Source organism: Brachyhypopomus gauderio, unplaced genomic scaffold (assembly GCF_052324685.1).
Source record: "Brachyhypopomus gauderio isolate BG-103 unplaced genomic scaffold, BGAUD_0.2 sc156, whole genome shotgun sequence".
NCBI lineage: Eukaryota > Metazoa > Chordata > Actinopteri > Gymnotiformes > Hypopomidae > Brachyhypopomus > Brachyhypopomus gauderio.
In genome coordinates this window covers 367,512-380,247 of record NW_027506977.1, presented here as the reverse complement: position 1 = coordinate 380,247, position 12,736 = coordinate 367,512, and the positions used below count along the sequence as shown (strand labels likewise).

The 12,736-nt window shown below is 43.9% G+C and overlaps 2 protein-coding genes and 1 pseudogene across 2 annotated transcripts; all 3 read left to right on the top strand.

The window, feature by feature from the left end:
• Window positions 1–8,040: 8,040 nt before the first annotated feature.
• LOC143500552 (histone H1 pseudogene) lies at window positions 8,041–8,989 on the top strand (annotated as a pseudogene).
• A 1,456-nt stretch (window positions 8,990–10,445) lies between these two features.
• On the top strand, window positions 10,446–10,900 carry LOC143500521 (histone H2A-like). Its single transcript, XM_076994675.1, has one exon. It carries the CDS (start codon window positions 10,456–10,458, stop codon window positions 10,840–10,842), a length of 387 nt encoding a protein of 128 aa, XP_076850790.1. The 5' UTR covers window positions 10,446–10,455; the 3' UTR covers window positions 10,843–10,900.
• A 409-nt stretch (window positions 10,901–11,309) lies between these two features.
• LOC143500520 (histone H3) lies at window positions 11,310–11,965 on the top strand. Its single transcript, XM_076994673.1, has one exon. It carries the CDS (start codon window positions 11,503–11,505, stop codon window positions 11,911–11,913), a length of 411 nt encoding a protein of 136 aa, XP_076850788.1. The 5' UTR covers window positions 11,310–11,502; the 3' UTR covers window positions 11,914–11,965.
• The last annotated feature ends 771 nt before the right edge of the window (window positions 11,966–12,736 follow it).

Here is a 12,736-nt window from a genome sequence, read left to right as displayed (position 1 = left end):
CTACACTTCCTTCCAGCTATCGCCCCATTTCACTCATAAACGTAGATCTTAAAATTATTTGCAAAGCACTTGCCAGAAGATTAGAGGAAATCACCCCACTTATAATACATCCAGACCAGACAGGTTTTATCAAGGGTAGACAATCTGCCAACAATACACGCAGACTAATAAACATAATAGATTACTGCACAATTAACAAATTAGAGACTACCATTGTATCTTTAGATGCAGAAAAAGCATTTGACCGGGTAAACTGGAAATACTTATTAGCAGTTCTACACAAATTTGGATTTGGCCCATCCTTCATTAACTGGATCAAAGCCTTACATAGTTCTCCTAATGCACGGGTTAGGACAAACGACATCACCTCACAAAGCTTCACTCTGCAAAGGGGCACCAGGCAGGGCTGTCCACTATCACCCTCACTTTTCGTTCTCTTCATTGAGCCATTAGCAGCAGCAATTCGACAAAATGCAAATATTACAGGAATTAACACAGGAACCACAAACCATAGGATAAGTCTCTACGCAGATGATGTATTACTTTTCCTACAGAACACACAAGCTTCCCTTCCGAATACAATCAAACTTATAGACAGCTTCTCTTCTATAACAGAATATTCCATCAACTGGGGCAAATCAACAGTTTTGTCTATAAACTGTAGTTTCCAGAACACGACCACCACTCCACTACAATCAGGTAATATTAGATATTTAGGCATACATGTCTCTGCTAAACTGTTAGACTTGGTGCAGTTAAATCATATCCCTCTATTAAAAACAATAGAAGATGATCTCACACGTTGGAACGCTTTACCTATATCACTCATGGGGAGAGTGGCTACCATTAAAATGATGGTTCTACCCAAAGTTAACTATTTATTCTCATTAATCCCAAATAAACCCTCTGCTGCTTGGTTTAAATCCCTAGATTCAAACATCTCAAAATTTCTATGGAAAAACAAGCCATCAAGAATAAGTATGAAAACCTTGCAAAAGCCAAAACGCAATGGTGGCTTAGAATTACCAAATTTTTATCAATATTTCTTAGCCAATAGATTACAGTACATTTTAAAATGGGTCAAATACGACTTAATAGACAGGCCATGGTTGGACCTAGAACAAGCATTTTGCGGGAAAATAAAACTCTCAGACCTACCTTACATTAGCTCTAATATTAAGCGTCAGGACTGCTTTAAAAGCCTTAATATAAATACTTCACTGACAGCCTGGTGGGAATTCCTTAAATTAACTCGGTCCCCACTCATCCCATGCAAACTAACACCCATTTGGAACAATCCAGACATCTGTCAGAACAAGAAAGTACTACATTTTCATCATGGCATGACAGGGGAATAAAAAATTTAGAACATGTTATTAAAGATGGAAACTTTGTCACATTCCAGGAACTTGTATCAGAATATGGAATAAACAACAGTAGATTTCTGGAATATCAACAATTAAAATCCATCATTCAACAGAGATTCAACCGCAATCAACTGAACTTAGAAATATCAGCATGGATAACTGAATTTTTTAATCTATATACTCCTAAATTATTATCAAAATTGTATAAATTATTGTTAAAATTTGATGACTCAATATCCCTTCCGATAGCCAAATGGGAACGAGATCTATTTATTAATCCAGATCAACATTTCTGGACCGACATATGTACAAATATCTTCAAAATAAGTAAAAGCCCCAACTTACAACTTATACAATACAAAGTCCTTCATAGAACACACTATACAGGACAAAGGATGTTCCAAATGGGCCTAGCACAATCAAACATATGCACCCACTGTACAGGCAATATAATTGATAACTATATGCATGCTATATGGGATTGTAGGCCTGTTAAGGAATTCTGGAAGAAGGTATGTGTAGAATTGTCCACGGGGCTTAAAAGCTGCATCCCAACTTCCCCCAGACTGTGCATCTTAGGAGACGTCAGTGAATTAGATACAGAGGCAGACATATCACACATAGTTCTCACTGCCCTATGCATCGCCAAGAAAACCATTCTTATCAATTGGAAAACGAAAAAGGACCTGCATATTACTCATTACAAAAATTTATTACTTGATCACATCTGTCTGGAGAGAATGTCTGCTTCCTCTAAAGACCAGTTGGAGGAATTTAATTCTCTTTGGTCCCCACTGATCAGTTCCATTAGCTAGTCGGGGTGGTTGGCAGGGGCCTCGGCCCCCGGAGGGCCGGTTGGTGGCTGGGGGTCGACCCCGGGGAGACTGCTCGTGCCGGCCACTTTCTGGGCGGGGGGGCCGGGGCTGCCGACCTGGGATGGCATGTGCTTGCCCTGGCGGGCGGTGGTTGGGGGGGCTTGGGGGGCGCTCCCTCTGGGCTCTGGGGTGTGGGGCCGGGGCGTGGGGGGGGGCAGGTGCTGGCCCTCGGCGGGGTGGCTGGCCTCCCCTGTGGGGCCGGGTGGCGGGACCCGGGGCCTGGTGCCTGGGGCCCCCCGACCCCGAGCTGGGGCCCTGCCCGTGCGGGGGGACCTGCGCCGCTACGGTTGCGCCGCTGGGGGGGGTGGGTCGGTCGGCCTGGGTCGGGGGGTCGGGTCTGGGCCTTGGGGCTCCGAGGTGCCTGGGTGGTGGGAGTGGGGTGGTGGATGATGGGGATGTCTGGGGTGGGCCGGGAGGTAGGGTTCCGGACTCCGACCAGCATGTCCTCAATACTGTTGATGTCTGTTATCGTTTGTTCACTGTGCGATTGGTATGGTTGTGGGTGCATACACAGGGGTGTGGTGTATATGGGACTAGCGTGTGTGGGTGTATATGTATGTGTAGATATATATGTATATATGTATGTATGTGTATGTATATATTTATATATGTGGATGGATGTATGTATGTATATGTGTATATATGTATATATTTATGGGTTAAATGTGTGTGAGTGCATACGTGTATGAAAGAAATGTGTGTCTAGGTGTATGTGGATGTGCGGACCGCCTGCTCTCTGTGGTGGGAGTGGTGTGGATCCGGGCTTGGATGTGGTGGTGGGGGGGGTTGCCGCCCTGGTCTCCCCGGGTCGACCGCTCCCTGCCTTGAGCTGGGGGGGCAGTGAAGTTCGGTGCTCAATGAGCCAGCTAGCAAGCTGGCTCTCCTCTTCCAGAGGACCCTTTCCTCTGGACCTAAGCATTCCCACCCACCCCCCCCCCCCCCCCCACACACACACACACACACACACACACACACACACACACACACACATCCATGCTCATTTAGGATTCTGGGGACAGGCAGGTACCCAGAGGTTGACGAGGTGGGCCTGCTGCCATGGTTCACCCGTCTCCTCACCACTGTCTGTCCCTCAGTTTTTACTGCACTTTAGACATTGAGGGCCTTTGAGGGGACGGTGTGGACATGCACTCACGTTTGTCCTAGCACCTGTCCCCTCAATTTTAACTGCACCATAGTATCACACACTACGACACATGCATATACACCAACACCTACACACAACACTGGGGGTGGAGGGGTGGGAAGGCCTTCCTTCACCCACTTCCTGCTCCCTGCCGGGGCGGGGGGGGGGTTGCTGGCACGGGACTGGGCTGGTGGCTTCCTAGGACCGCTACTGGTCCTTGCTGGTCCAGCCATTTGCCCCTGCCGCAGAGGGTGTGCTAGTCTGGATAAGTGTGTGTCTCTGTCCTTGTTTTCTTCTTGTTTCTGAATGGGTGGATGAATGAGTGCGTGTTGGAGGGAGGGGACATATGGCCAGGTTTGGAGGTGTGAGGGTGAATTTGAGTGTATGTGTGTGTGTGTGTGGGGGTGGGTGTGTACATGGTGGGGGTGTATAGGGGCGAATGTAGGGTGGGTTTGGTTAGGTGGGTGAGGACAGCTGGTTCTGGGTCGGGGCTGGTCGTGCCCGGTTCACTCATGGACACTCCCCTGAGACTACTGCACCACTCCAGAGGGGGGGCGCCTTGGGGCTCCGGAGTCCGGCTTGGCCCCCCGGCGTGGGGGCGGTTGGCCCGCTCCCCTGGGCGGTGGTGGTGTGGGGCGGCCGGGTGCTCCTCGGCGGGAGGTGGGCCCTGCCGGGTGGTGGGTGGCTTTCCGGGCGCGTGGCGCCGTGGTTTTGCCGCTGGCCCCTGGGGGGGGGGGGGCATCCTGGGGGGGAGGCGCTCTGTTCCCTCTGGTTCCCCTGGACCTGCGCTCCTTGACTGGTGGGGTGCTGTCCGGGGTCTCTCTCTCCCGCCTGCGGGGGCGGGCGGGTGAGGGTTTCTGGGAAGTGCGGCTCTGGTACTCCACCGCTCTGTGGGGGGCCGTGGGCGGGTGGGATTCCCGGGTCTCTCTCCACCCGCCTCTGGCCTCTGGGGGAATGCTGTCGCAGCTACCCACCCTTGCTGGTAAGTACATTCCATACATCTATCCTATGTTGCACTTCTAGGTTGCACATAAACACACACTCACACACACCCATACATCGCACTCATCTGCACTATATGTATTTTGGTTTACTTTCTGTACTTCTTTGCAGTGGTCATTTGAGCTGGTTGCGTGTTTTATTTTATTAATATTATTATTATTATTATTATTTTATTATTATTAATTTTTTTTTATTTTTATTATTATTATTATTATTTTTTTCTTCTTTTCTTTTTCTTCTCCTTTCTTCTCCTACCTCTGTCTTTTCCCTTTTTATTATTTCTCTCCCCCTCTTTTCTTGGTCCACCTAACCCCAATAATTATCACTTTGCATATTGTTATCACTATATATTGTTATCACTACACTATATATTATACAGAATTGTTATAATTGCCATTTAAATCTGTACATAAAAACAAAGTTGTCCTCCAAAGATGGGGGGTGGAGGTGGGCCAAAAAAAAAAAAAATAAATAAAATAAAAAAATACACACTATTAGATGCTTTACCACTGTGCTTTTGCCATCGGCATTAAACTCACCATCCGAAAATTTAATACCTACAGCAAATTTACGGTGAATTTAAGACAATATAAGACCTTAATTAATGAGATTTTAATTTAAGACATTTTAAGACTTTTTAAGGACCCGCGGGAACCCTGAACAGACATCAATAGAGATGGAACAATGAACAGAAATCTCCTACATACTTTAGATATGCCAATGTAAAAATCTAATGTCTGAACTGACATTAGGAAGTCACTCTTCATTCTGTAGGCATCATAAAAATGAGCATTTTCAATTGCAGAAATTATTTTCTTTTTCGTCAAATCAATTAGCATCACGTTCTGTGGCAAATTAATGTGTCCGAACCTATATATTTTGTTCTGTGTACATTTTTCTCCTGAACATCAATGGATCCTCTGAATTACGAGGACGCCTAACAATCAAAATACGAGTATTGATACATGTAAGCTAATACTATGAAAACCCCATTCATTTCTGACATTGAAAATCATGTTTAAACCAGCAGTGCCAAAAGCAGGGCCGGCGCCACGGGGGGGCGAATGGGGGCGTCGCCCCCTCAGGCGAGGTGTCCCGCCCCCTCAATGTAAAAAATAAGACCCATTTATTTTACAACAATCGCCACATGGTGCCCCCTCGGCCGCTCGACAATCGTTACACGCACCCCCCCCCCCCCCCCCCCCCGCTCAAGAACTTACGTTCGCCACCCCACCCCCCCCCCCCCCCCCGGTCAACAACTTACGTTCGCCCCCCCGAAATTTTCTGACGCCCCCTCACTGTATATGTTCTGGCGCCGGCCCTGGCCAAAAGACATACGATTTTGATTTAAATGACAGAGAAAAAACTTTTTAGTTCTTACAGACATAAACCTTTATATAATCAACCGAATGTTTAATTGCAGATAATTGCTGTAATTATACATGAATCTGTATATAATTTAAGAAAGCAGAAAAATACCGTATAAATAATACTGTATTATTTCCTTTAAAAAACGAGAAAAGCATGTAACTTGTAATTGTCATAATGCTTAAAATAAAAGACATTTTGTCAAATTACAAATAATGTCTGTAATTTCACAAAGTTTTGCATACAATTGGAAAAAATGTTAAAATACATTAAATATTTACAGTTATTTTCCATAAAATTAGGATTTTTTTTTACAGTGTAGACGTATGGCACTGGAAATGCTACTGGGATTTTAAAGAACTGGTAGGCTGGAAAGAGAATAAACTGACTAGAGTTTAGAGTTTATTTCGGATTTTAGAGAAACATGTACATATACGTATAAACATATATATAAACACATATGTACACATACATTTACATAAAAAAGAAAGAAAACGAAAGTAAAATAATAATATTTAATAAATAATAATGGTGAAAATAATGATAACCGAAAAATGTATAGTTTGAAGCATTAACTTATATTGACTACCCTTTTTAATCAAATATATATTTTTCCAATTATGTTATTAATAATAAACTTTGCTCATCTACAGAACAATCATACATTACTATTAAAATCAATATCAAGTTATACATATATAAAATTATTTATCTTTATTATAAGTATCTATTACCTTATTTTTAAGCATGTTTTTCAAATTTGACAAGTGAACTGCAGATTTTTATGTCCTTGTCACAACTGTTCCACAAGTTTACACCTTTGACAGATAAACATTTACTTTTCCATTAGTTCTTACTCTTATTTTTTTAAACATACCTGTTCATAAGTTTAATTTTTCCTGATTCTTGAGACCACCACTATTATCTCATAGTATTTGTACATATGGCCACGGCCTCCTGCACCCCATGCTTGTGTTTTAGTCACACCTACACAAGGGATTTTTTAACTAATAAACACACCATTGCCACATTCAAAACACCTCCATGCCTTTACTCAGACTCTCCTTCATAGCACACACTATGAGCTGTTAGACCTACTCCTTCATTTCTGTCAATTTCACCCCACACATCACACAAAACACAGCATGTCTTCTTAGGTGCGACAGTCGCAGGTTGCGCTTTTGTGACAGTTGTGCAAAACGACCCGGAACTGCATGGGCTTCCCTGGCACGCAAATAAACGAGAGAGCCTTCTCTTGCCATTCGCGTTTTTTGATGCACTGCAAATAGTGTTTGGATGCATATTTAGGTCGAGATTTGTCGTGAGAAAACACAAGTGCCGTCTACTCACGGAAGCACAGGCACGCAGCTGAGAAGCTGAGAAGATCATCGGTGTGTCTCTTCCTTCCATCACCGACATTTACACTACACGCTGCACTCGCAAAGCACTCAGCATTGTAGGTGATCACACACACCCCTCACACACACACTTCCAACTTCTGCCATCTGGGAAAAGGTATCGAAGCATTCGGACCCTTACATCCAGATTCTGCAACAGCTTTTTCCCACAAGCTATCAGACTTCTTAACAACCTAGTCTGTGCTGTCTCACGCACACATATGCACATACAAAAACACTAGACCTTGGACTCTTCTTATACTTATGCACACACATAAAAATACTGGTCTTTGGATTCCTTTTTTTACAGTTCTGATTTGCTGCTAAGACTGTACCAATGTCTACATAACTGTCTGGACTGTCTTTATCATTTCACTACATTGTTCTAAGGTACATATCTGGTTTTTAGCTGCTATAAAGAGTGTAGTAATGTTTACATATTTTTGTTTACATTTTCTTTACATCCTGTACTCTACATAGCACAATGCACTTTAACACACACTCAGTATTGCAATGTCACCCCCCCCCCCCAGTATTTATCGTTTGTATTGGAAATTGTTTATTGTGTTGTATTTTTACTGTCTTGTATTTAATGTCTTGTATTTAATGACTGTTTGCGGACTAGCACATGTTTGCACAAGTGCACTTTGTTTTTGTATTGAGTATTGTTCTATGTAGCACCTTTGGTCCTGGAGGAACGTTATTTCGTTTCACTGTGTACTGTACTGTATATGGTTAAAATGACAATAAAGACTACTTGACTACTTGACTTGACGCAGTATCGGGCGAGTTGAGTCTACACCGTCCTCATGTGTATTTTAAGACCACAGTCCGTCGCGAGGAGGGAGGTTCACAGTCACAGATCAGTTCGTTCAGTGTTTGTTTCTCTTAGAAAATTCAAGGATGGCAGAAGTGGCTCCAGCCTCGACCGCTGCCGCGCCGGCTAAAGCGCCCAAGAAGAAAGCTGCCGTTAGACCCAAGAAAGCGGGACCCAGCGTCGGTGAGCTTATCGTTAAAGCTGTTTCTGCTTCCAAAGAACGGAGCGGCGTGTCTCTCGCCGCGCTGAAGAAAGCTTTGGCTGCTGGCGGTTACGACGTGGAGAAGAACAACTCTCGCGTCAAGCTCGCCATCAAGAGCCTGGTGACGAAAGGGACTTTGGTGCAGACCAAAGGCACCGGAGCGTCTGGCTCGTTTAAGATCAACAAGCAAGCGGAAACTAAGAAGAAGCCCGCCAAGAAAGCCGCGCCTAAGGCGAAAAAGTCCCCCGTTAAGAAGCCTGCCGCGGCTAAAAAGCCCAAGAAGGTCGCGGCAAAGAAGCCCGCCGCCGCTGCAAAGAAGTCGCCCAAGAAGGCGAAGAAGCCCGCTGCCGCCAAAGCTACCAAGAGTCCCAAGAAAGCGAAGAAGCCGGCCGCTCCGAAGAAAGCAGCCAAGAGCCCCAAGAAGGCAAAGGTTGCGAAGCCCAAGACCGCCAAGCCAAAAGCAGCAAAGGCGAAAAAAGCAGCCCCCAAGAAGAAGTAAACGTGCATGTTTTCATGTCTTGGTCTCCCCAAAAGGCTCTTTTAAGAGCCACCCACCTTTTTTTCTAAAGAGCGCTTTTCTTTAAACTCTAAATATTTTGTGTCGTTGGTGGATTTTAAGGTGCAGTTTCATCCATTGCTCTACATTAAGTGCGTGGACATTGGGAAGAAAAATGACAACCTAAAACATTCATCCCGTCCTAAATACAGAAATACTGTGTAGAATAAGATTCTATTTTATATACGTATGTTTTATTTGCCCAAGTGTACTTTATTAAAATGGAGAATGAAAAGTCAATACACAAGCATTTCAAGCAATCCATACTCATAACATTACAATATCAATATGACGGTAAAACAACATATATATAACTTTATATATCTATTAGGGTCCAACGAAAATCAGTTTTTCTTACTGTATCCATAGTAAACATGTTGCATTTCATTATTCACAGAAATATTGTATATAATAAGATTTTATTGTATGCTATGAATACATTAGTCTGCCTATCTCTCCTCTCCTTGTCATACATGTACGTAGCTTGAATAACTTGAGTACATTTCTACATTAAATTAAAGTGCATACATATAGAAAAACATTATTACGAGAGGGAGTTTTGTAGAGTAAACGCGCGTAAAACATTTTGCATCTCATTCAACATATGGACATGTACACAGTAATATTCTATTGTATGCTATATTTTTTAATTTGCCAATCTCTCCTGTCCTTGTCATACATATGCGTGTACCCTGAATAGCTTAGAACAGTGGTTCTCAAACTGTGGTACGCGTACCACTGGTGGTACGCAGAGCACCCCGCGGTGGTACGCCAGATGAATTTGGAAAATAAAAGATGCTTTTTTTTTTTTTACACAACACATTTTTTTTATTAAAACAGAATTATGACAAGTCCTGAAATTCCGAAACTAAAAGGGATTACTCGTATTATGTGCGGAGAAAATGTCGCTAAACAGTTCGACCTGGTGCATCTTTCAAACGACACGGTCACTCGTAGAATTGATGAAATGGTGGACAACGTCAGACAAACATTGACCGAGAGAATTAAAATGAGTAAATGCTTCTCACTGCAGTTAGATGAATCCATAGATGTCGCATATTTAGCCAACTTGCTCGTTTACGTGCGATATGAGTATGAGGGTATGTCGCACGAAGACTTTTTGTGCTGTAAACCAACCACTACCAACACGAACTACAGGAGAACTACATTATAACATATGTGTGTAATGAGCAGGGTTGCCAAATGCGTGAGACACACGCATTTGACCGTCTTCACACGCCACACATCCGATTTCTCACGTCGACAAAAAAAAATCTAGTTTATTTACCTCTGATCCACATCTATGATTCAATGAGTTACTAGTTCGCTCTGGCGCCAACCATCGTGATCAACTTAAACTTGCCAAACAGCTTTTTCTTTTTTTTTTTTTTTGGGGGGGGGGGGGTAGTAGGTGGTACGTGGAGGTTTTTCGTTTGACAGTTGGTGGTACTTTGTCTAAAAAGTTTGAGAACCACTGGCTTAGAAGATTTCTAAAACTTTATTCAATATTGAAATGCATATACGAAGGACAACAAGAAAAGACGTGCCACATGGAGTGTTGCAGGGGAAAGAGATGGAGGCTGGCTTTGGATGTCGACCGCTTCGGGTTGGTTATTCGTCATGCCTTCTTTAAGCCAATAGGAGAGCAGCTTATTTAGCTATATCTCCAGCGCTCTTTGAGCAGGCGTGATTATTTCGTCTTTGCTTACAGCGCTGTGGTTGACATTATGAGTGGCAGAGGCAAGACCGGTGGTAAGGCTAGGGCCAAGGCCAAGACTCGTTCGTCTCGCGCCGGACTGCAGTTTCCTGTGGGCCGTGTACACAGGCTTTTGCGCAAGGGTAACTACGCCGAGCGCGTCGGTGCCGGTGCTCCCGTCTACTTGGCTGCCGTGTTGGAGTATCTAACTGCTGAGATTCTCGAGTTGGCAGGCAACGCCGCCCGCGACAACAAGAAGACTCGTATCATTCCTCGTCACCTGCAGCTCGCCGTGCGTAACGACGAGGAGTTGAACAAGCTGTTGGGAGGAGTGACCATCGCTCAGGGTGGCGTGCTGCCCAACATTCAGGCTGTTTTGCTGCCCAAAAAGACCGAGAAGACCGTTAAATCCAAGTAAATTTCCCTTCTGTTTTCAGAATCCAACGGCTCTTTTAAGAGCCACCCACATCGACTTATGAAGTGCAACTTTTCATTCATGCAGATTTTAGTATGTGCTCTTGTCATTATTGGATGCTGCTGTTTCACGTCTAAGCATTCGCACACTTCGTTTAAATGCGCACAATCACTCAGTAATGTTGCATATGCACATATGAATTTATACGTGTGCATAAAGACAGACATGATGTTGCTCCTATGAACAGAATATAGGACAGTAAGCATAAGCTGCTGGCAACTAATGATGAAAGCCAGCATGTTGGTACCATGATCCTACATTTCTCACCTGCTAGAGACATAAAATAACAGTGTTATACCTGCAGAGTCTGTTTTTAAGCAGATTGTATGCGAATTAAGGAGACTGATTATGGTACATCATGGGCAGAAAAATCCAAACAAAGTCTTGCCGTGAACCCGCCTGAACCCGCGTTTTTTTAATGTGCGCGCTCTAGAGTACGGGCCAATTGTCGAGCGGTGACGCACACTTGATTGTCCAATGGATGGTCTTCGTGTTGAAGACGCCCAATGAGCGCTGGTCGTCGTTAGGGCTTAAAAAGGACGTCGCCTTACTAGGTTCCTATTCTCGTTCCTCCTTGTTGGTGAACAGTCGACTTCTGTCACTATGGCACGAACCAAGCAGACCGCCCGTAAATCCACCGGTGGCAAAGCCCCGAGGAAGCAGCTCGCCACTAAGGCTGCTCGCAAGAGCGCGCCGGCCACTGGCGGCGTGAAGAAGCCTCATCGTTACAGGCCCGGTACTGTCGCTCTGAGGGAGATTCGTCGTTATCAGAAATCTACTGAGCTGCTGATCCGTAAGCTGCCTTTCCAGCGCCTGGTGAGAGAAATCGCTCAGGACTTCAAGACCGATCTCCGCTTCCAGAGCTCCGCTGTCATGGCCTTGCAGGAGGCTAGTGAGGCATACCTGGTTGGTCTGTTCGAGGACACTAACTTGTGCGCCATCCACGCCAAGAGAGTCACCATCATGCCCAAAGACATCCAGCTGGCCCGTCGCATTCGCGGAGAGCGTGCTTAAACAGCGCTCGGAGTAAAAGCCCCAAAAACACAAAGGCTCTTTTCAGAGCCACCTAATTGTTTCACTGCAAAATGAGCAAGTTCACTCAGCAGAGGAATGATTGTCTGAAGCTAAATAAGACTTAAACCATGAAATTGCTGTTTTCACATCTATCTAGTATGAATGAATTATTTTGATCAGCATTGCTATGTTGAGGCCTAAACCCTCACTGAAAGATTTCCTTTAACTGGTTCTGAATCAGGTATTCATGAGCTTAGTTGTTAAAACCTTTTCTCAGATCTTTGAAATAAATGGCCTGTCAAGTTTAGTCGTTTTGATAAGTGGTAGGATTACTGCTCATTTGAATGATTTGAATATATAGCAAATGTTCAGGAAAGAGTTTTTTTTATTTAGTAAAGGATCAATTGCTATAGGGAGAATTGTTTTTGAGAAAGTGTGTAGGCAACAAATCTGGTAAGCAGGATAAGAGATGAGCCCTTCAATTTAAAATGATGTGTCCTTGGTGTCATTTCCAACATACATAGATTCACCATAGACACCAGTGATCGAGTTCTTATACGCAACAAAATTCACATGAAGCAACTGTACAGGGAAGCCTTGGTTCAATACGATCTATATATTGCACAATACATAATTATTCATTTTTGTAAAACAAGAGTTTTGTTTTTACAGTGAACAGCATTTTCTTTTGTGGACAATAAATATTATGTTTATAGAGGTTTTGTGAATTGGGTTTTGATGAAGAAGGAAGACGACAAAAAACAAAGAACACAATAACATTCCTAACCATTCATAAATGACCCATTGAATCAGAGATGTCAGG

Excerpts from the sequence above, each read along its gene's own strand:
- LOC143500521 (XM_076994675.1), top strand. The coding sequence starts at position 10,456 with ATGAGTGGCAGAGGCAAGACCGGTGGTAAGGCTAGGGCCAAGGCCAAG.
- LOC143500520 (XM_076994673.1), top strand. The coding sequence starts at position 11,503 with ATGGCACGAACCAAGCAGACCGCCCGTAAATCCACCGGTGGCAAAGCC.